The sequence below is a fragment of the Nilaparvata lugens genome, chromosome 7 (assembly GCF_014356525.2).
Source record: "Nilaparvata lugens isolate BPH chromosome 7, ASM1435652v1, whole genome shotgun sequence".
Lineage (NCBI taxonomy): Eukaryota > Metazoa > Arthropoda > Insecta > Hemiptera > Delphacidae > Nilaparvata > Nilaparvata lugens.
Genome location: NC_052510.1, coordinates 46,944,481 through 46,970,733, shown reverse-complemented (window position 1 = coordinate 46,970,733; position 26,253 = coordinate 46,944,481). Strand labels below are relative to the sequence as shown.

General features: G+C 34.7%; 1 protein-coding gene across 1 annotated transcript in view; it reads right to left on the bottom strand.

Moving 5' to 3' along the window:
- Window positions 1-1,059: 1,059 nt before the first annotated feature.
- Window positions 1,060-26,253, bottom strand: part of LOC111053897 — a 63,664-nt gene continuing 38,470 nt past the window's right edge. The window contains exon 3 of the mRNA XM_039431955.1: window positions 1,060-1,432. Coding sequence (XP_039287889.1) covers window positions 1,060-1,432 — 373 coding nt within the window. The remainder of the gene's footprint in view (window positions 1,433-26,253) is intronic.

Sequence of the window (26,253 nt, the reverse complement as noted above, 5' to 3'; positions counted from 1 at the left end):
AAGGAGGAGGGGGAGTACATGAGAGAGAACAAGATGGAGAGGGATGTGGAGGAATAATAGGCTGTGGAGATGAACGACGAGGAGGAGAAAGAGGAGATTTGTTATTATTTATTTTATTGTAACCTAATTATGATTCCATTATGTATTGTACGTAGTTTTTAGAAATATTTTGTGACGTAGCCTTATGTACTACCTTATCGTCAGGCTGAATAAATTGATTGATTGATTGAGGAGGAGGAGGAGACGGGCTAGGAGGATTTTCAAAAGGGAGGATTAAATGGAACAGGAAGAAAGAAAGAATCATTAGGAGAATGTGTATGAGAGGGAGCACGAAAAGAAGAACGTCCTGGAAGAGGAAGTGGTAGGGACGGAGGGAGAGTAAGAAGAGGAGAAAAAGAAAGAGGAGGAGGTGGAAGAGAGGATGAAAGGAGCAGTGAAAAAATCAGGAGGCTTTGAATAAGGAGGAGGAGGATCAAGGGATTAAAAAAGAAAAGAAGAAGAGGATGTAGGAGAAGAGGAAGAAGAGGAAAAAGAAAAAAGAAGAACTATATGAAGAAGAGTGAAAGAAGAAGAGAAGGGAGAGGGGAGAGAGGGAGAAGAGGAAGGATAGAAAGAAGAGGAAGAAAAATAAGAAAAAGAGGAATCGGAATAGGAAGATGGAAATGCATGGAGTAAGAATAGAAGAAGAATAGAATAGAATCACTGCCTTTATTTTTCACCTGGGAGGGCGAAATTAGGGCGCAGCCGGCCCTCAAACTAAACCCTCCAATACAAAGCTGAATAAATCAAGATTGAACAAATCAAATTGAGAAAAAAAATACAATATTACAAACAAGGTAGGACAGAGTAGGAGAATAAGGAGGATGGAATGGAATTGATGATAATGATGATGATGATGATGATGATGATGATGACGATGATGATGATGATAATGATGATGATGACGATGATGATAAGGATGAGATAAAGGTTGAAGCGGCGGCGGGGGTGGCGAGGTTTAGCAGATGATAAGAGTGACCAGTTATCTGGTTGACTGGGTAACCGAGATAGAAGTGGTCATCAAGGAGGATATACTGTAGATAAGGTGGATATGGATATATGCGCGGGCATCGAAGAGGATATAGATATGATAGATATAGATATATGCACGAGCATCAAGGGGGATACAGATATTATGGATATAGATATATGCACAATCATCAAGAGGGTATAGATATGATGGATATAGATATAGTGGTGGATGTGCCTACCTTGCTGGAAGTAGTTGGCCTTGCGCACATAGACGCAGACAAGCGCCATCAGCTGTAACTGCGACAGACGCTGCCGGGTGGAGGGGGGAAGAGGCAGAAGGTCCCTTAGGTTCGTGATCTCGGCGTTGATCAGGTCCCGGCGCAGTTTGCTTGCGCCCTTTGTCGACTTGTTCGTGTCGAACCTGCAACCATTGAGAAAAGAATATTTAATCGCTTTGATCTCAGCTGCAACCGAAACCACTAATTAGAACATGCAGAAATGTAGGGAAATCACAAATTTACAGATACCTCAAGTCTATAGAGCATAATTATAGGATTCTTATTAGTCAAGTTTCCTTGAATTAGGGAAAAACGAGGAAACAATACTTGAACTTGAACTTTATTTTCCAAAAAACATTAAGGGAACTTACTTATTGCATTAGCAAGTTGATGCTGAATATATTTATATATATATATATATATATATATTCATAGTTTATTAATACTAAGTGCCGGTTGCACAACAGCCGGTTGAATTTTAACCGTGATTAATTCCACGAGAACCAATCAGAGAAGCCGTCTTTTCAAAAACGCCTTCTCTGATTGGTTCTCGTGAAATTAATCACGGTTAAAACTTAACCGGCTGTTGTGCAACCGGGCCTAAGTGATTACTAAGATAAAAGTAATATTTGTCATCTCTGCTGCAACAAAACCATTGAAAGAATACAATATTGGATGAAATAAAAGTGATAATTCATCTCTGCTGCAACTGATCCATGACAAACCACTGATTAGAGCATGCAGAAATGAAGGGAAGTCAAAAATTAACAGAGATAGAAGGAGATGAGATAGAGATTAACAGATTCCTCAAGTCTATAAAGGGGGGCATAGGGGAAACAATGCAATATGAGATTAAAGAAAAGTGATATTATTTTAATATTTGCTGCAAACAAATCTAGTGGCATTAGTAAGCACATCCCTGAAAGTAGGTGTAATGTAATGCATAAACATAGATCCCTAAAAACAAAGGGAGTTTTCAGTTCTTCATTAAATGGGTGCTTGCAGTATGGAAATTTCGAATTTCTATTCTGAGGTTCAAATGCTTTGATTCTTAATTTTAAAAAGATGCATAGATTCCTACAATCATGGGGACACCTCATTCAATGGGATTTTCAAATGCATAGATACCTAACAACATGGCAAAGTTTAAGGAAAACACTAGAAAAAAAACATTGAGTTTCGTTTAAAAGTTAGTGTGAAACTGCTATTTCAAATCACTCATGAGGTACTTCATTGCCTGTTATGTTGACAATATTAATACTGCAAAATATAATCCCGCAATATTGACCCTTTATCGATAAATTGGGGAGAATTTTATAAGAAAAGCTTTACGATTTTTTCAATCATTTTCTGCTAGGATAATAATTCATTATTCTTCATTTATCACTCTTGTAGAAATCGCTTGTAGTATTCGGTCTCTCCAAGGTGAAAAAAGTACATAAAAACTAAAGCACCGCCAAAATAATCGTAAGCTTGAACCGGATGTTATCAGAAAAACTACACCTGTTGCTTTATTTACTACATTGGATAGTCATTGAAATACATTGAAAAGTGACCCTTACACTGATAAACTATTGATTTACCACTATTCGGCTCAATAACTGTTGCGTAATTAATACGGTGTGGACGTAATGATATGTCCTTTCTACAAAAACCTAGACCTAATTGTGAGCAGACTTTCAAATCTGAATTAACAATATCAAACTTGAGACATGTGGCTAATATTAGTGCTAAGTGATTGTCCAGTAGAACATTAACAGCCTTATGAAACTGAATTTATTTCCTGATCGGTATTTGGAATAAACGCAACTTCAGAATTGTATTCAAGCCGTTTTGAAACGCAATGAATGCCAGAAAATATGACACAATTATTTCACTGATATTTCCCAATTTTTTAACATAATAGATTTTTCCTCAATTTACAATCTGCTCATTTATAACGTAATTCTTTTGAGTGACTTTTCTCATAGACTTTCTCAATACGCTTTTCCTGTACCGATTAACTGGAATCAATCTTAATACTGTTTCTTATGATAATTGCGATTTTTCCCCATTCTATTTTGTCTCCAAATCCGTAACTCATATTTAATAAATATGAGTATTAATATTAGTAGAAAATATTAATAAATATTATTAATACTTAATAACTCATATTACTCTTGAAGTTCATTGTCATTTACTCCCAAGCTAATTATTGCCTTGGATATTCATCTTTCTTCGCTGTAACGTCCAACTATCCTATAACCCAAATCATTATTTTATTCATCCAATATTATTTTATCCTTCCTTTATCTATCATTCTACCCTTCTTCTCATATCAATGAATCATTCTTATTTCATATCATTTCATCCATCCCTCATATTCAATTCAACCTTCATTTTTCATATCCTCCTGATACTGTTATTTCTATTGTGCCATTTTTATGGAGTTTAGAATTCGTAACTAGAGATAGAATAAATTTATTAGATTAATGTGCAATATAGCTCAATGTCCCAATCAACACGAACTGCATTTCCAGCTCCAATCTATCAAAAATTGCGGTGTATGATCTCTTTCGATTATCAAGCCTGATAGAAGGAAAACATGTCCTTATGATATTGATATGAAAACCTCAAATTTCGAAAAATAAAAATCCTCGAGTCGATATAATGTTTTATAGTGAATCTTCCAAACAAGACTATTACCGACCCTCAGGAGAAAACGTTTAGTCAATCATCAGACAACTTCTTTTCAATTCACCGATCAGAACTATGGGGTGTAAACTTTCTTTCTCGCTCCACTCATATTCCATACAAATTTCCCCCGGTTCAACTTTAGGCTTGTGCCTCCTATTAGTAGTAACTGGATTCGTATCCCACAAAAAAGCATACTTATCTCTATAATAATTATTTATACTAAACACGACTGCCAACTGTTACAACTGGAAAATACATACAAGGAATACACTACTCATGAAAGCTGCATAAGCAAGCAATTCTTGCGATCCACTTGATTTCCGGATTCCTGGACCAACTGAAGTGAAATTCACTTTAAATTGTCAGCATTATTTGTATCAATGACATCAATGCTTTCCCGCATTCAACCAAAGCTGGATCTGACTATAGGGAATAAAATTCAACACATTATTGTGATATTTAACTTAATAATGTAGAATTTCTTCTGAATAGCATAAATGCTTCGAATTAAACCGGAACTCACAGTTTAGAGTGAATCCGAATATATATTTAGGCATTGGCATCTAGCTATATAGTGAGACTAGTTTGATAGTGTCAGCACTCCTTCTGAGTAGAATGAATGCTTCCTATTGAACTAAACCTGACAGTTCAATGTGGATCTCACTATCGGAAATGACATCCAGCACTATTGTAAGGATCACTTACTACTGCAGCATCTCTTCTAAACAAACATTCATGTTTTTCATTCAACCAAAGCTGACAGTTAAACGTGAATCTCACCACATAGGAAATTATATCCAGCACTATTGTGAGGATCACTTACTACTGCAGTATTTCTCATGAAGAAACATGCATGCTTTCCATTCAACTAAAGCTGACAAATATAAGTGAATCTAAATACAGAAAATTACATCCACCACTATTCTGGAATCCACTTTACATGCAGCATTTTCTCTGAAGAAACATTGATGTTTTTCATTCAAATAAAGCTGACAGTTTAAAGTGAATCTCAGAAGAGGAAATGGACATCCAGTACTCAAGCATATTATTATCACAAGCTGTCAATAAAATGATGGCGGTTGAAAGCATTTGTGGTGGCCAGGGTCTGCAATGGGACATGGGCAATGACCATAGGGGGACACATCGAGCCGAGGACCGGATCATAAACTTGGCTAATGGATTCTTTTAATGAGCGGCAGGGAGTCACAGGTAACACAGCGCCTCGGGCCAGGCACACTTTTGGCTCGAAGCTTGTTTCCATTATCATTACACACTCGCGTCACGTTCTGCGGCCTCTTCCTCACTGCAACGCATGAAATTCTCTGAATAATCCCTGGAGAACGGTTCTCTTCGCAAGGCAAACTGGCCCACAACACCGATCGGGAAATGCGGGAGGAAATTGAAGATGTCATCACTGCAACGGATGTTAGCAAAACTGATGCGGTAAACCAACATCATAGAGTAACGATAGCATATATTTCCTATATGTCAACATTGTCTAACAAGTATTCATTAAGATGCTTCTCCTATCCTCACCTTTCATACAGATGCGGTAAGTGAACATTGTCTGAAAGTGCGTACAGACTCATGCGCCAAGAACACGCGCATTTCACTCTCATCAGCTGATGCGATTCTCATCACATCTGTGTTTGTACAGAAACAGTGAGATATAGATGAAATGAGTGTAGCTCGTGTGTTCGTGGCGCATAAGTCAGTACGCACCTTTTAACAAGTACGCATCAAGATGCATTTCCCATCTATAACTTCAACCCCCGAACAAGTGAGATTTACTTCAAGGTATCAAATTTGGTTGGATGGGTTGTTTAAATGGAACGCACTGAAGCCACTTCGCGTGTGTTTACAAACATCAGTGCATGATTGACACCTACAAACGTACAAATTTCACATCATGTCCTTTTCATTGCATTGCTCATGAATTCCGGATACAATGAGATTTCGAATTCATGATTATCTCTGAATTAAAAATTATATAATTGAATCTTGTACGGCTAGAGGTGAAGACTACAAGTCTTCACCTGACCTGCCTTCACCTGAAGGCTTGTTGTCTTCACCTCTAGCCGTATAAAGAATAAGATAGTTGATATACGAGCTATTTAGAATGAATAATTATGTATTATTGTTGTCCAAATGTCAGAAATTTGAATTTTTTTGGGTTTTTGGTGAAAGAAAATGAATTGAATTATATAAGAGATCATCGTTATTCATTTCTTAGAATACAAAGATCCGATTCGGCGTGAGTCTATCAAAATAAATCGCGGTTAATTGATGTCATCTGAGGGGAAAAATGTATCGATAAAATTAATGGAAGTATCCGGTAACAATGCAAAGACCGTGGTTCATTGGACGTATGTGCAACCGTATTTAGTCCGCTTACATTTTGAAAATTGAAGTTTGATTAGAATAAGAATTTTCATCCAAATTATATAGTTTAGGTTAGAATAGTATAGATTAATGATGCTAGTGAAATGATTCTTGGCGAATATTGGAAACACAGAGAATAACTGACGGATATTATATGAGGACTATTACACAAAAATACCCGGTTGCTTGACAAAATGCATGTTGCCTGTTTTGTAGAAAAACAAACCGTCTTTTTCGGTTTGAAGAACAAACAGTGAAGCTTGTAGAAAGTCCCCTGATATTTTCATTGATAATAATTCTTGTACTAGTGAATGTGTTGAAACTTGATTCTTTTAAAGTTTTTTAGATGTGTCAAGAAATGAATGCGTTGAAAACTTGATTCTTCTATCAAAAAGCTTTTTGGATTCTGTTAATGTGTCAAAAGAGCTAACAAGGAACCCACAAGCAAATTTAAAAAGTGTTATCTTATCAAATAACGGTGATCAAGAGGTAGGCTCGTACGCGCATCTTCACGCATGAGAGTGAGTGAGACAGAAAATTGGAGATAGAGTAGTGTTTGTTGAAGAGGGAGTGGACGGGATGCTATCAGATTTGAAAATTAGTTTTGAAGTGGGCTGTAGGAGTACCGTTCCCTCCAAGAGCCAGCCGATCTAGCGACAGGAATGTCCCAGCGATCACACGCACATCGGTGTTTACCTGTTCCGCAACTTATTTTACATTTAAATTAAAAAATATTTCAAATCGCCAGATTTGCATATTGGTGAAGAATATGGGAGGAAGTACTTGATTATAATATTAATGACCTACGCCCTGTGAACTGTCACTGGTTTCCATATTCTAGAAAGGAACAAACTTAAATTAGGAACCAGTTCAATGATTGTAAGTGGTTTGTGAGAAGTATACCAGAGCATTGAGAACTATGCCTCACCGTACTGTCGGAGAGTGTGGGAAGAGTTGTGAATAATATTGGCGTCTAATTTAGTAGAGAGTATTGTAGTGACATTCACAGAGACTCACAGAATAACCTACAGTTGGTAGCTAAAGATGGATACTCCTCCTCTTTAAAATAATATATTGTCACTATTTGTGAAAATTCCTCAAATTTAAGGAATTTTTCAGTGTGATTCCTGCCAGATATGGTTGTCATAGCAACAGTTATAAGTATTAATTGTTTGTATATACATTGTTGAAATAGATTGATATTAGTTCTTGATCGTTTGACTTGTATTCACTACAAATGCTATGCAAGGATAAGTGCAGTATTAAATAAAATATGAACCCTCAATGTTATTTTATTCGTGGAAGATGGTTATAGTAGTTTTTGATATAATGTGTTTTCTGGTAAGCATTCAAACAGAATCTTTATCCAAATATAGAATAAAGTATCCATGAGGCTGGATTTGTTCTAAGCACATAGATTGATACGCTTGGTATCCAGAAAAAGAGCAAAGGTACACACACACATGATCTATGTAGATAACATGACAAGGTTTTTACTTTTCTCAGAGAATACAAACGATAGACCGATATTATCTCATACTATTTACAATTTGCTATTTCTGCTATTAATTTGTTCAATTACCATTCTCTCTAACATTTATTGTATCAATCTTCACCAAATAAATTGGATGGAATTTACAGTACAATACTGTATGTACAGTACATAGAATGGATGAATCAAATTGATCATGCACCAGAGTTTCAGTTTTATGGGCTCCAATCTTTTTAAGATAGCAGTATGAAATAAAACGTTATACGAAAAGTATAGGAGAACGATCAGAATTTGAAATCTGTTCTAAGTACATGAGATTGCATCCTGAAAGCTGAGAGCGATCGATTTTCTCGTGTGACCAGTAATGTGAGTGTTTTATGAATTTATGAGATGCAGAGGGCAAATGCTGCGAAGACACTCAACAGCTTATCAAATTGATTCGCATGAGCGATTACTGTAATCAGTGGTCCAATTGAATCGGCTTTCGAATTACAGGCCTTCATAATAACATGTCAGCTGCATATGTTAGGCCTATATGTGATCTAGACAGATAATTGTACTATGTGAGGCTGGAAACTGATGTATTCTATTCATGGATGAGAACGTATCATCATCATGAATAATAATCGATGCCAAATTGTATCATACCTTTTATAATATGTAAAGGACTGCAACACATCAAAGTTATCTTGTATTTGTTCAAGATCATTGAAAAACCAAATAACGTATCACACCACGGATTATTATATTACACATGAATCATGTTACCTTGATCAATTGATAATCTTATATATCAGTGATTGACTCATTGTTCAATACCAGAAAAGTTTGAGTACCTAGGCTTAGATTATATATTCTTCTATACTCACCAACAATATTATTTTAGTATCAGAAAAATACGCCGAAAGTCATCATAATTCGACTATAATTAGAAAATCAACCAATCAAATTTATTCCGCCATAATAATAATAATAATAATAATAATAATAATAATAATAATATAATAATAATAATAATAATAATAATATAATAATAATAATAATAATAATAATAATAATAATAATAATAATAATAATAATATAATAAAAATAATAATCCTTAATACAAAGTAGGAAAAAATATATCAATATTTAAATATACACGAAAAACAACTTTGTCAAAACAATAACATGGTTGCCTGCATAACCGTACTTTGAGTGCTGGCAACGAGTATCGATATCAAATTTCAATGAAGAAATAAATAGATGAAAAAGAATGAATATACATATGAAAGGAAATATGAATGAACATAGTATAAGTAAATTTAAAAGTGTGATTTGAAGCATTAAAATATATAAGCATTACTACTGAATGATGAATTCCATTATGTGGCTGAGAAGATAAATATTACAATTATTATATTTGTGGTTGAAAAAAAATTAATCACAGAATGAATCTGAGAAAATAAATATATGAAATATATTTTAGGTTTGGAAGAAAAATAAAAAGGTAACGGAAATGAAAGAAATATATCTACGGATAATTAAGTGAGGGTGGCATTTACTAGTGCAATAAATAATAACACTTTTGACATTAGGTTTAGGGTGCAGAGAAGATATTGAAGTGAAGTGAAATTAACATGAATAAGATTAATAAGTACATGGTAAGAAACGTGGAGGAATAGGTTTATGGAAAGAGTAGAGAAGAAGGAGAATAGTGGGCTATTGTGATATTGGAATGTTTCTTCAATAATGGATTTGAGATTATAAAAATACGCACATGTATTTGATTCACATTGATAGACAGTGTACACGATATCAAGCTCATGTTTTGATAGTAGCCTATGCGATACTGTTGGATTATGATGTATACGAAAACTATGGAGAGCTATAAGACATGCCGTAAATAACGTTAGAATCTAGTTTACATTTTACTTTCTTCCGTGAGGAAAGCATTGATCAACGTTGACGCTTAACGACCCGTTGCTTCACATTGTAGACTGACGTGTTAATTAGCAATAAATAATGAAGTATTGAACAAAGTAAAAGCGCCGTCTCTAATTAATAAACATAACAGAAAAAATGTAATATAATAATATTGATGTTCATGTGCGATAAACACGTATATTGATGTCTTCTTTATTCTGTAGTAGAAAGGTGGCTCTAGTTGTAGAGGTGGGAGTACATAAGTAGAGTAACAGAGAGGTACTGAGACTTGGCATACTTGATGGTGTCATCTCATGCGAGAGTAGTGGAGAGTGACCATTATACATGAATTATCATGGAAAAAATTTCCCATTAATGGGAAATTATGAAGGGTTGATTTATTGTAAATCTTTAGAAGATGACTATAATAATAAAGATACTATAAATGACGTTATGATGATATTAAAAGATGTTTGTATAGGTCTTTCCTGTTATTCCAATAACGATAAAAATATCCAAGTTATTATTAAATAATTGGATAAATTCAAATCCGAACTTGAACTTGCTTTTGAAATTCTCGAATTGAAGAAAGCCTGTCTCAAAAAGGCGAGACTGGAAAATTGTTTTTGACTTATTGTATACTGATTGATGTATTCTACGGTTTTTGAGATGAAGTGAAAAGTGAATTAACACAAAAGTAAATAGGATAAATAATATTGGAAATAGAAAAATATGAACAGAGCTAATCAGTCGTAGAATTAATCCTGAAATTACTGTTGTGGGGATCATAAGTGTAGGAGTGTCGAGGATTCCAAATGCCTTATTTCAAGTATTCTTATTCCACATAGACTATTATTTGAAAATTGATTCAATTCAATATCATTCTCATCATAATATTCCCAGATTCATCAATAGAGGAAAAATCATCCTCAATCAAATTTTTAAAGGTTATGAGTGGTTTTATCGTTGCTCAATAAATACAGAAACAGGAAAATGAAAAATTGATCCTCCCTTCAAAGCCAGAACAGCTCTATTCACTCCGCCAATTATTTTTATTAAGAAGCGAGATAATCGAATGAGATTGTAATCCAAGTATAATCAGAATATAATTTATTCATAAAGGTAGCTGAGTACAAATTAGAAACACAAATCTCAAAGCGAATGATCATTATATTATTTCACGCTCTCACTTTCTATAAGATTCCAGTTAGCCTGAGGTTGGGTTAGAAATAAGAGAGAATAATGGTTATGATGATAGTTTGCGGAGTCAGGTGAACACGCAATTCTTAGCGGGGCCCTTAGCATTCTCTACCGGTTCTATCCAAGTAACAATCCCAGAAAGTTCCCAATCACTCAGCTCTATTGATTCCCACAGATCTGGACGCTTCAAGTCGATAGCTTCGACTGCTTATGGAAATTCCGCAATTAAGGAGTCAGATTGGACAATTTGATTCAAAGGTCAACATATTATTATCTTTGTGGCAAACGATTGTAAATAAATATGTTCGATAAAGTAGTTTTTCATTCAAATATGATTAGATTTGTTTGTTATAAGCATTCAGGAAGCTTCGTTTGTAAGAACAGTGAATCACTAAAATGGTTTAATGGGTAAAGTAGTACTTATTCATAGTGGATAAGTGACTCAATAGTTATTGGTAGTGTACTACTGTATTCAAAAATCTGCCGAATGGTTATTCCAAAAATATTGTAAAAAACATTAAGATCAATAAGATTATCTGGTGAGTTTGAGCAGATACTTTCTTCCAAAAACCTTAAAGTTTTCCAAACTGTAATAAGACTCATGATATGCCAACTAGTTTTACAAGAAAACAATCAAAGGCTATTTTACATTTTTGAAATCAATTGGAATTGATATAATAATCTCCTTAAATGAGTAGGCCTACAGTAGAAGGTTCCCAGTTCCCCTACTTCACGAGCTTTTTGTTTCAAAAGTTAGCTTGCAATAATACTTGGAGTAACAGCATCAATAAAGGATGTAATGGAAATAAATGTCAATAGAAATACTGTTAGAATGGTGAGATGGAATTTTTTCATTGTAGCCTATTTCGCAACATTACCATAGCCTTGAACTTTATTAAATACCATTTCGTATATTTTTCTAAACGAATGCGAATATATACTACACTATTTGAAAATGTGAACATTGGTTCACAATACACATTTATTATGATGGTAAATAATAAAATACTCATATTATTAATTTTATATCAAATTCTTAAATTGAAATTCTTTGATATTCGCCAGTCTTTTATCGATTGGAAATTTTCTTTTCTGTACGACAACGCTTAAATGAGATAAACGAGAAATTCCAATATGCTATTCGATAGTAGACCGATAAAATATGTTGTTAGACACAATCGAGATTCAACTACCAATCCTACCAGCTACCATTGTATACGACTGTAAATGATAGAGTCTCAAATAACAGGCAGGACTCTGTTGGAGAGATTCGGCGGAAGCGTTTTTGAGATGTTGACCATTCAGTACAAGAATTTGAATAAGCGAGTGGTTGGGAGTAAATTGAAAAGCGGCGGGTGGTTCTGTGGTCCAAAGTTCAGTCAGAGGTCAGAATCGGCGCTGTGGTGTGTGGGTGCTGTCCATGATTACGATATGGCATTGCTCCAGTTAAATAATTTATAATTGTCTTTTATTGGTTTGCGTTTGTGCATTGCACGCGCCGAATCAGGAGGCATGCTATACAACACTGGGTGTTATACAAACCTCTACATAGATATATGGGCCTGACCAATAACACCTATACATGCCTGTACATAGATATATAACTAATAACAGCTGGGTGGAGGCTGGTACTCATAATTAAGCACTGCCTCCAGGGCATCTACCGAGCACTCGCTCTAATTCGTTTGGGCAGTTCAGCCCGGGGCTCCATGTTGATGTGTCAAATTCAATAATGGGTCCGATGACGTTTCTGGAACAACTCTTTACACCCTGCAAAGTCTTTATTAAGTTGAAAATTTCATTATCATGCAGCATTTGAGACCCGGACCTCTGGTGAGTTTGTCAATAGACTTATAGTGAGGTCCACGTTATAATGGCAGTGGAGAAAGATAGGAGAAAAACGTTGCCTATCCTTTGTCTTGTCAATGCCTTCTATATACGGTAGATGATACAGGTTTATTAATGTAATATTAATATTTAATATTTCTGTTCAGTTCTCCACCTATTTTCTTTTTTCGGACTTTTTAAGCTTATTTATCCTTTTCGAATTTTTCTAATTTAAATACAAAATGAGTGATTGCGCGAGTTGTAATTTGAGCGTGAATCGATCGGCTAAGGACGGAGTGGTGTGCTCGCAGTGCACAGAGCACTGTCACTGTGCACTGGGAGATGTATTATTAATAATAATATTAATGTTAATACTATATTATATTATATTATTATTATATATATTAGATTATATTATTATATTAATTTAATTTTCATTTTCGTTTGAAATAATCAATAATATTTTATTAGGCGATAATATTTTTCAATAATTTCATAAAGAATTTAATAATTAGGATAAAATATTTTGTTAGTTAATTAATTATTTCACATTGTTAAAAGACGAACTGGCAACAGAGCAAAGTAGCAGAGAAAGAGGTAGCGCTATCCGCTTTGTTGAATGGTAGACAAGGATAGCGATACCATTGCTAATCAAACACTACCATTATAACGTGGACCTCACTATAGTAATAGTATAAATAAAAATATAAATCTTAGTACCCTTTTTATATTATTATTTTGTCACGACATGTTTTGGCTAATGCCATCTTCAAGTAATAGTACTTTGAGAAGGTTTCCCTGTTTCTGATATTGTATTGAAGTATTGAAGATCTCCTTTGGAGAGTCTGGATTGAACTCACTCCTTAATTTGTTGTGGAGTATTTTTTCTGAAAAATTAACAAGTACTGCAGGGTGAAGTTGTAGTAAAGCCGTGATGATTCCGTTGAGAATGTATTATTTACATGATTGATGGAATTTGAATATCAGGTGTAGAATATCTGTGTATTCCACAGATATAATAAAGCTTTGAATGAATTTAAAAACTAGCTGAACACAATACTCTTACTTAATAAGGCTCTCATCCATTTTAATTTTTTGTTCTGTTGAAGCTACACTGAATGCTACGGGAATGATTGTTGGTTGATGAAGACATTCCTATAAAACATCATATTTCAGAATTTGAATATTTTCCAACAAATAATACATTTTTGTGAAATATTCATTTCAGATGGAAACAGTCTGATGTTATAAAAACCACTTATCTTTAAGGAGTTATTTAATTTACTAGTTTCAGTTGTTACACAATAATTATCAACCTCTAGTAAACTGAAAGCTTTAACATAGAGCAGCTGGATATATTCAGTGAGTGTGAAGCCCTACGATTGGTCATTAGCTGTCGACCAATTGATGCTGAGCTCTACTACTGTACTGCCATAGGCCAATGGCAGTAGAGCTCAGCCTTTATAGGCCAATGGCAGTAGAGCTCAGCCTTTATAGGCCAATGGCAGTAGAGCTCAGCCTTTATAGGCCAATGGCAGTAGAGCTCAGCCTCTATAGGCCAATGGCAGTAGAGCTCAGCTTCTATTGGTTGACAGTTAATGGCCAATCATAGGGCTTCATTCACACTGCTTTATATTCTGCTGCTCAATGTTCAAGCTTTCAGTTTACTGGAGATTCATAATTCTCTAACAACCGAATCTAGTATCTCAAATTGGTTCAATAAATCAGTGGTTTTGAGAACATCAGGTTGTTTTCTACTAATTCGAATATTTGGCACAAGAAATACGAAAAATTAATTATTTGTTGAGAAATATTCAAATTCTAAAATATGATGTTTTATAGTCACAGGTGTTTTATATGTATGTCTTCATATAAAAGTGCTGTAGCATTCAGTGTAGCTCTAACAACCTTTCTGTAGTTCTAAAAAAACTAAAAATCAAAATGGTTAGAAGCTAACTAAAGTAGTTTACTAAGTAGAGTAGGGCTACATTACAATCAGGTAAACATTTCGAGTTCAACTTGTTTCTATAATCCAATTAAAGCTACATATCTGCAAATCAACTCTATACACTCAATATTCCAATTTTCATCAATCAGTAGATAGAAGCACAGCGATATTCGCATGCAACACTTTAATCAGTGATAATAATCAGATATTCTATCAACAGAGCTCGACTTTCTAGAACTGGGTACAACTTTTTCACGTGGAGTGACTGTTGCATGTAAATCATACTCCATTATAACCTACTATCACACAGAACTATGTCTCAAACGAAAAATCAATTGCGTGACTTGATATACTTATAGTATTGTAACAGGCCATAACAGAAGAAATAAACCATTCGGATCAGAACTATAAAACGTAGCTGTATCATTTTTCAAGCAAACCTTGATGAGGTGAGCTGCTACAATAATCATGTTGTAAGTTGTAATTGGGAGTGTATGTGTGGAAATTTGCAAGACATCGTAACGTAAGCTGAATTGAGTCTCTAATCTCGAACTAATGAATGCAAGAGCATAGGGCTAGTTATTACTGGTTATGCTGTGTGTTTATGGTGAGCACATTAAATGGTCATAAAGTTTAATAGTACAAGGTCGTTCCCATATCTCTATCTGCCTTCAACGTTTCTTGTTCTTCATGTACACTATATCTACCGTATCTACTTTTCAGACCAGGTGTCTTATTTATTCACCTTATACCCTCGAGCTATGTAGTGATAAGCTGGACTACCTCAACAATGTGGTTAAGCTTATAAAATTAATACATTCTAGGTGTTAAATATGATTAACCATAATTGTATGATAAATTATGTTCCAGTAAGATTTATCAACTCATTATATTTGCACATTTTATTGTGGGGGAAATTTTATCAATCTCAGGTGATTTCTTGAACTCATTCGATTATTATTTGTTCTCCATTTGAAGCTGCGTGATATTTTTATATTGATTCATCGAGATAAATAGTACTTTGAGTCCGGTCGCACAAAAGCCTGTAAATTTTGACCAGAGAAGATATTTTTTAATGAAGGCTTCTCTGATTGGTTCTCGTTGCTTTAATCATAATTAGAATTCAACAGGTTTCTTACAACTGGGCCAAAGTGAACTAAATGTACTACAGTATCTTAGGCAAATCACAACTCATAAATTTGATTTTTCAATAAGAATATTGAGACTGCATTTTCAAGCTTCAAGAATTGAGCAGTCATAATACATTGCTTTTAATGTTCCTTGGTTACTGCTTAATGTTTCAGTTTGATTGCGAAGTAACGAAGCATTTTTGAATGATTGCTGTTTCCCATGAATATTATGGGTCCATAAGAGTTTGTATATGTTGTGAATAATTCATTTTATAAGTTCTTCATCCAGGGCTGGCAAACTAACCCGCAAAGCACATAAGTCATGATTCACTGTCAAAGCCTTCTATTTCCTTCTCGTGTTCTATATGTCTCCAATGAAGATTAACCCTATATAAATACCAATCCTGGATATTTAAAATATAATGTGACCAAGTGTGGGATAGATCACATTTCAATTATTTTTTAGCCTTATTAAGAAATTCCAGTAACTCCAATTTATTTATTCAGCCATAGTAATTTAAGATTAGAATGTCATTATATATCTACATATACCTACCTCCTAGGTATAAAATAAAGGCAGTCATTCTATTCTATTCTATAATGTTAGGTATGACACTGTACTCAGAGACGTTCAGTGTGTATGTGTGAGTGAGAAAATAAGAGACAATTAAAAAGTTAAATTGATTATAATTAATAATTTTGTACCTGTAATGTTATCAGATTCGCCATTGAAGATTCTAAACTTCCCAGAACTTTCAATGAGAGTTAAATTACAAGATGATAACAACGTTTGACATTTCTATTTATTCCGGTGTGATAACAAACTTGTAGATATCCTCTCAATTGTTCAATTTTTCAGCGCATGTAAGTCCAAGTAATGAAATCATTCATAGAAATAGACTCATAGCAAGCGTATTAGGAATGCGTGTGATAATATCGGTGCTATTAGTCCAGTAGGTGTATAAACACAACAAAACCGACTTCCAAGGCCGGATAAGTCAGAGGTGCGAACCCAAGAACGGGTTTATCCGACAATAGGTCAGTTAAAAGCTAGCCTTTAACCAAGCACACCACACTACACTACTGAAGAGTCGCTATTAAGTGAATTCTTGCCATGTATAATTAGACTGGCTAGCATCTAATGGACAGCTAGTTAACAATGGTCGAACATTGATTAGCCAATCCACCAGCATTCCTACAACTGATCTTTCGCTCCTATGTAGTAATTTAGAACTTAACACTTTTAATAGTAAAGTCATTTATTTCATTAACGCTATACGGTTCCCGTTAATCGGATTGTGATATTTATAATATTCAATTCTGAATGGATATGCCAATTTGAATGTTAGGAGCTTGCAGAGTTGCAACATACCCCAGACTCTAAGAGAACCCATAGTGAGAATGTGTGGGTGCAAAATGATGAATAATCTCTTGCAAGATAAAGAACAGATTTCACAATCAAAGAAACTTATCACTTAATATCATATTATTTGTACAGAAAGAAATTACTGAGATATTGCTATTATTCCCGGGCTGAAAAATAATTTTGGAATAGTAGCGCTCATCGAATTTCCATCTAGCTGTTTACCCTGTTGTCAATATTTGCAGTAGCAGAAGTCTTCGGGGTGAATTACAGCATTTAACTCGGATTTTCGTTTAATACTGATTATTATATTATTTGGTTTCAATATCTGATGTATCATTGCTTCAAGTTTCATGTGATTTGCTGATCAAGTATTGAGTATTTGTGTATTAATCAGTTAGACTGTTATCTGCTATAAGTCAATGCTGGCTATCTCCAAAATCGTGAATACCATTTCGTCTCAATATCAATTTAGCACGCTCTCCTCTCATTAAACGATTTCATTTAGCATTTCAAATAAATAATCAATGAAATTCTTTCCTGAATAAATATAGTTACTCTAAATTCTCACAATTATAATTTTTTATTACAACTTTGTATACTATTACAATACAATAAAAAATTTCCAATTTCAACTCTGTATACAATTTTCAATATTCCTTTTAATTTATGATCCGAAACTGATCTCTTGTAAACATTTGGATATACAGTACTTCAAGTTAGGCCTACTTATTCCTCATCCATATTATTAACAATGATGATAAATGTAGTCACTAAAAATGGAATATGCAAGTTGAGCGTACTTATTCCCTATTCATATTATTAATAATGATGCTTTAAAATGACAATTGAAGTGATTTATCACTTGGTTTTCATCGAATATGTTGCAACTTGTTCGAGAGGATTGGAAACGGAAACAAAACAAATGAAATGAATAGGAAATCATGCGAAGAGGGGATAGGCTGGACAAATGATAAGAAGAGAGAGAGAGAGTGTGTGGAAGACAAACATAACAATAAGGACAGGATAGGCCAATTCGGTATTGCACCTAACGACATTGTCGCTTGATCTAGCAGCATAGCTTGAAACGCTGGTACATGGAAACTGTTATTCGCAAAGCAAAGGGACTTCTATCAGTTCCAATTGCGTGTGTGAATTACTGTTAACTACTGTCCATAAATACAACTGACTAGTGCTACTCTCCACTAGAAACAGGGTGATCCTCATCTTTCTCCCATACTTTCCTTTTCCTTTTACTCCAATCATTTCTTCCATTCAACTTGTCTCATGCTTCTTCTCCTTCCTCTTCCTCTTCCTCTTCTTCTTCTTCTTCTTCTTCTTCTTCTTCTTCTTCTTCTTTTTCTTCTTCTTCTTCCTCTTCTTCTTCTTCTTCCTCTTCTTCTTCTTCTTCTCTTCTTCTTCTTCTTCTTCTTCCTCTTCTTCTTCTTCTTCTTCTTCTTCTCTTCTTCTTCTTCTTCCTCTTCTTCTCCTGTCTTCTCCTTCTCCCTTTCGTCTCCTGCCCTCTTCTTCTCCTTCTATTTCGTTTTCTTCTCCTTCTATTTCGTTTTCTTCTCCTGTCTTCTTCTTTATTTCCTCTTCCCCTTCGTCATCTATCCTCTTCTTCTCCTGTCTTCTTCAACTTCTTCTCATTTTTCTTCTTTATCTTCGCCTTCTCCTATTTCTTCTTCTTCTTCTCTTCTTCTTCTTCTTCTTCTTCTTCTTCTTCTTCTTCTTCCTCTTCTCCTGTCTTCTCCTTCTCCCTTTCGTCTCCTGCCCTCTTCTTCTCCTTCTTCTTTTTCACCTACTTCTTTTTTTCTCATCTTTCCCTTCTTCTTCTCCACCACTACATTCAGCGATCAGTATTTTCCACTTTCACGGCAGTCTCCTCTTCCAGTGCAACATAATACATATCTCATCAGCAGAGCAAACAGCTGAGGTTGACCGGCAGCAGTAATAAATTTATATTGGCAACATTGGCCATTTATTGTCAACTATCTGATATCCTACCTCGAACAGGTACAAACACATGGCACACTCATCATAAAGCATAGATTTGCGATTGTTTACTAGGATACCGGGCTTGAAAACTGGCTATTTCATTGAGACGGTTATTGAAAATTGTAATAGGATCACTCCTTCACGTGAAATCATCTTGAAACCTCATGAATCTCCACTTCCCAAAATACCTACACCCAGTGCACAAATTTCTGTTAAATTTTGATCCCTATTAGATGTCCGACAACCAATCAGAGAAACGTTTTCACAGAAAAAACTTTTTTATTGATTCTCGTCGAATTGAATCCTGGTTAAAATAGACCGAGATTTTGTGCAACCGGGCCTATATCCTGTGTGTGCTCCAAATACAACACTGACCGAAGAGATGGAATGATGGACGACTGATTACATCACCAAGTTGGGGAACAATATAGGTGAATTGAGCAACAACAGAACTATCCAGTGCAAGAAGAAACTGTTATCTGTGACAGATTTTTGGAACAATACGTATCTGAAACACATAACTTGTTCATTTGAACAATATCCACCAAAGAAAATTCAATTCCAAATAGCATACTGCAAAAATCGCTATCGACGTGCTATCATGAAGAATCTTCAACAAGTTTATTGCAGATAAACGGCTTCATGATCAAAAATCAATCAATAATATTACGTGGAAATTATCTGAAGGGAGTATTTGTTCTAAAATCATAAAATGATATCATTGCATTTCAAATTGATATGAGAATGAAGGAATCCAATCTTATCAGAGCAAGAGAATTGAGAATTGTGCATGATCAATAAGCTCCTCAGGATAATACAAGATATTTTCAAAAGTGCACCCTAAAGTCTTTTGGAGAAATGTTTCTCCAATCAAATTCCTGAAACCACTCAATCATCATTCCTTCACTTTGAATTTTTCTCTAATTTTTTTTTCATAGACAAGACTTTTCTATGTAATTTATATTCATCTATGTCTGCTTTCATGTTTCTATATCCGTAATCTGATTTATTTTTATTCTAAGGTACTCCCGTTCCTAGAAATTATGTTTTTTGAATTTCAATACGACAATAAAATTATCTTCTTCAGAGATGTCTTAGAAACATCACCGTAATGTTGAACAGGGGACTCAAGTAAACCTTTAGAAATGTAATGGTATAATGAGTGAATTGTATAATACTTTGAATTTTTCTCTACATTTTATGTAATTTTCATAGACAAGACTTCTCTACATAATTTTATATTCATCTATTTCTGCTTTCATGTTTCTATATCCGTAATCTGATTTATTTTTATTCTGAGAAACTCCTGTTCCTAGAAATTATGTTTGTGGAATTTCAATATGACAATAAAATGATCTTCTTCAGGGATGTCTTAGAAACATAGACACACCGTAATGTTGAACGGGGGTCACAAGTAAACCTTTAGAAATGTAATGGTATAATGAGTGAAACTAAAGGCAAATATATGCAAAAGGTATTGTCATCTTGATAGTGTAATGAATTCCGCAGCCCTGGAAGAAAGAGAATAATAGGCGAAGGATGATCAGTTACAACTTCCGTAACAAGCGGTTTGTAAACTCGAATAGTACAGCATGGTGCAGCTTGCAGAATACAGCATGGAAGATGGAGCATGGAGTATTGCAGCCTCTGTGCAGTATGACCCCTGTACAAGTTTCAAGCCCCCGGGCACAACGCTGGCATCTTGTCTCTAATTTACATTGACCTTTCCGCTGATTTCTCCGGCAAAGACAAGTTCTAATCCAAAGTTGTGGTCGGTAATCGCGGGGGAGACCGTACTTTATTAGCGGCGGCACTCGCTCATCGCCTGCGACATCAATGATGCGAAAACTCAGCGCCTCAGCTGACCTTCAGTGTGGGGATGATGGATTTTGTCGCTATTTATTGGGCGACAATTATTGTAATTATTATCGGGGACCCAATAAGCAACTAAAGCTATCAGTGTGCACCTTCAAGCACCCGCGAAGTTTCCTGAGACATTAATTGCAGTTTTTCAGTTTATCACTTGATAATTTGACGTTTTTCAGTTTATCACATGATAGTTTGACATCTTGTGAGACCCGATTCCCCATGATGTACCATTGTAATGAATTTACTGTAATAATATACCATCTTGGTAGATCATGATCTAGTAACGTTCTTTCAGTGTCAGATAGGAGAGACACAAGTTAAAATGACTTTTCAATCTTCTCATTAACATGAGAGAAGACTTTGCATTAAATAGAATAAGATTGGCATTAGAGATTGTATTTACGATGGCGTACAGATTAACAATATTTTCGATGAAATTTGAAGGAGATGAAGTTTTGAAAGTACATTATCAATGGGAATGAATAAATAAATTATAAGACTGGTGGATGTATAAGAGACAGAGGTAAATGACAGGATGTATTTCAGATAGCCTATATGAGGACAGATGAGAGGGTGTGATGACATAGGGATAGATGTTGATTTGTATGTGGAGATTATGATTTGCACTGAGGATTGTATTCAATACGGTTTGGTCGAAGTTGTGCAGATTATCATCGACATTAAATTTGTGATTGAATTTGAACGGAAAATTTCTAGAAATCAGTTCAAATTGAGGATAAGTTATACTGGTGGATATGAGAGAGACAGAGGTGAATGATAGACAATATTTTCATTCATACTCTATTGTATTCAATAGAGAGATGACGATTTGTGTACTATCATCGAGATTTTTGGTGAAATTAAACGGATGAAGTTTCAAAAATTGAGAATTAATTTGATTGGTGGATAGTTGATGAGACAGAGACAGAGTTAAGACTGATGATGACAAAAAACAAAGATGAGTTTTTGGGAGAATGCATGAATAAATGAGCTGTGAGAGTTGGAGAAGCAGAGGAATTGAAAGAGCCACAATAATCTGAAAGTCACCAGTGACAGCATTCGTTCTGGAGATTTCTCAGACGCATCTGTTAGACATGGAGGAGTCATGATCATGACACACAGTATATGACACAGCTCTGACGCTTCACTGTATCACTGCATAGACCTCCGCTGGCTCACTTCACCTTGACATCGGTCGGCTATGAAACATCTCTTTCGAAGATTCTCCTACCTTCCCATCACCGGCCGTCCATTCATTCACTCTTTCTGTCCACTTCCTCTTCTTCCTCCTCTTCTTCTTCTTCTTCTTCTTCTTCTTCTTCTTTATCTTTTTCCTTTTCTCACTCATTCTGTCCCCATTTTCTCTTTTTCTTTTACTCATTCTGTCCCCTTCTTGTCCCTTCTTTTTTCCCATTACTCGGTTGTCTCAGCTTGAGAACAGTCACCGCCCCACAAACACTGCTATATCTCATCTGCTGGCATTATTTCTGGACCATTCCATTTGAATGTGTAACCACACTGCAAGCAGCATAATTTATCATCTAAGTAAGGCCGGGGACCTTGTGCTCTATGGGACAACGCTCACTTTTTTCAGAAACAATCGCTTGTTTCCATAGAAGGCTGCAAAGACCTTTGGGCAGATAATAACAATTTAAATGATCGCCAACATTAGGAATTGGATTCGGTGTTTCAAGTACGAATTCATTCGTTTCTGATAAATGAACATGTAATGGAGATAATTACGATTTTCCAACCAAGTTTGTACAAATAATATTTGGGTGTTGTTGAAGTTTCAGTAGTATCGTTGCTCATCATCTTTGTCCAACATCTACAGTTGTTTGTTGATACTGTGAGGAACATTTTTAGACCCAGTTTTGAAGTTCATTGTCCTTGTTTCGTCCTTCAAATTATGAAATCAATAATATTAGCCAATCTGAGAAACATGGTTCTTGTTTCCGTCTCCGACAAGTAGAAGTTTCACTCATTAATTCATTATCAAAGTTTGTTTCATGTTGATCTCCTTGACTTTCCATGACAAACTGTCAGTGTTTAATAGTATTTAGAACCATTTTCGACGACACGACACTCTAATTTTTTAAATGTGTTATTTAAAAATAGTATTCACGTGCGGTGAGTTTTTGAATGTAAGTACATCCACAAGTGAGTGAACGATTAGTATTTATTAACTACTAGCCGTCAGGCTCGCTTCGCTCGCCATATCCGCCTAGCAAGGAGGCTCCGCCCCCTGGACCCCTAACTGGATCGTTCAAGAATGAGATCAACAGGCTCGCTTCGCTCGCCTGCACTTTTCATTGCTTTAGAGCCTGACGGCTTGTAATATGATATTCCCAGGAATAGCCAAATCAATTTTTCCGCGATAAATGCATTTCAATATTTAACTTGGTGCCAACCTAACAAAGTCAACTTGAAGCCAACCTGGCAAAATTATTAATTTAGTTACCAGTAAACAACTGTTTCTAAGAGGTACTCTCTCTAGATTATAGTTCTATAATTATTAACATATGGTATGGACATTTTTCAATTATAATTTTAAGATATTGGAATAAGAAGAATATACATGCTAAAAGACGAACTTTAAACCCTTAAAAACCACCCTTGGAGTTAAAATATCGCCAAAAGATTTCTTAGTGCGCCTCTAAAGGGCCAACTGAACATACCTACCAAATTTGAACGTTTTTGGTCCGGTAGATTTTTAGTTCTGCGAGTGAGTGAGTGAGTCAGTCAGTCAGTCAGTGAGTGAGTGCCATTTCGCACTATATATATATATATATATATATATATATATATATAATATATATATATATATATAGATTATTTATAAAATAGACTGTTTTATTTTTAAAAACGGAGTGCTTCGTGAAATTCATGGGAACCTCTCTTGAAATATCGAACAACATAGTTCAATAAAAAAATATCATTGAATATACTACAGTATACAGAGCATGTCGAAGTTTCAAAGAGCAATCAAAGTGATATAATTTGGTTTTCAACTAGAAAGTTGTTATAGATTTATTTATATAGATCAAAAATGAATCAATAAATGTAGAGTAGGCCTAATAATGATGAAATAAATAACTGATCAATAAGATCAAAAGGCTGTCTTTAAACGAAACTCTTCACACGGATATTGTGCACATGAAATATCTATTTAGATCAACCATGAATTAAATTGATAAAGATAGATAGATAAATAAATTACTTTTATTTACACTTTACAATTTCAAAAGTGATGTGGGCGAAATTGAGGCAATAGAAGCCCCCTCTTCCATTTAACCCACGATGATAAGTTACATAAAAATAATAATATACATTACAATTTGAAATTAAATGATAATTAAAAATTATAAGGAAACAACTAAATTAATTCACTACAAATTGAATAAATTAAGAGGAAAAAAGAGAAAACTAAAAGCAAGAAATCTTAATAGTGAATAAATCTCACTCACACAAAAATGTAGATCCACAAGTGACATCCATAAATGTACATAATGTACATAATGTAGATTATAATGTACATTATGCACACATGTACATAAATGTAGAGAAATAATTATTTATTTATTCGTGGACGGAATCACAAATCATATAAATATGATTAGGAAGGAACAACAGGCTTGGCCCAAATCTATTCCATTCCCAAATTTTGATAAATTAATAAAATGTCCAAAAAATAGATTATGTTTCTACTGTAAAACGTTCAAGTTCAATTTTCGTCCAAAAATATATATAAGCTAAACATTTATAATTTAGAGAAATTAAAACACCAACTATATTTAAATATAACACTTAATTATCACTTCATATTGAATTTATTAAGTTATTTTATAAAATTTTGAACCCAAAAATACACACAACTTCTCTCATGAAATAAATGTGATCAATAAGATCAAAAAATTGTCTTTCAACGAATATCTTTACTAGAATGTTGTGCACATAAATATATATTCCGGCAACGAAAAAACAGCTTCAAAGGTCCCAAGATACTCACTCAATAAGGCCCTGTCCAAACAGTTAAGGAGAGTCGGTGGATGACTTTCAGAAAATTTGCATAACTGGGATACGAAATCAATCATAGAGAACAAAACAGTGTCCGCTTAGAAGACCAAACATAGACTCTGCTCACTGATAATCAATGATGCATTGTGTCTGTTAATGAATGGTCCACATTCCTTTTCTTTCTCACTCTTTCTGACACCCCTCGTCAATTCTCTCTCTCTCTCGCACTCTCTCTCTTTCTTTCATCACCTCTCTTCTCTCTCGAATGTTATGTCAGTGACGTTTACGAATTTGTGAGGGTGGACAGGAGCCACTAGATTGTATCGCATGACAGAGAGGGAGAGTCGCTCCACAAACAAATAAACAGACGAAAAATACTTTCCGAGTCATTAATCATAGCCTCGTCAGAAGACGTCGACCATATGCACGATGACATCTCGTTGCAGTCACAATGCATGTGAGCTGGACACTTCCTTCTCATCGTCCTCCTCCTCCTCCTCCTCCTCATTCTTCCTCCTTCCTTCTTCTCCATCCTCCTCATCCTAATCCTGGACCAGCTGGCAATGTACGGTAACTCGAGTGAGGATCCAACGCCTTTGTTCTCTATTATCTATTAACAATTATCGTTGATGACGCTGTTAGTACAATACTTACATAAAGTATAATACTTATTCTGAAGGATATCAGTGAGGTGCCGTATGCATCAATGCTTTTTCCTTGTCCACACACGACCAACACTTGAGTGAATATAAAAAATGAATTTAAATCGTACAAGGGACTTGAGCATATAAGCAACTAAAGATGTTGATAAATATATGAACTACTATTTGAATGTTCATGAATTGTTCACGTAAAAACTAGAGCAAAAATGGCTTGCCACAATTTCACTTGAACCCTTCCAATTTGTACTCTTCGATTGGGACTTTAGCTAGCATGCATTTCAAATTACATCCAATTGAAAATTGATACGATCCTTGAGAATGATATAAATCCTTTAAAAACAAAGATTACAGGTTGATAGTAATTTATAACTTAACGTATTTATTCAAATATAATGTAATACAATTCACGTAATTATGCTCTGTAGATTTTGTAGAGAATGTCAAATCTACGCTGCGGATTTATGTCATGTTTCTACTGTCAAGTAGTAGACAAAT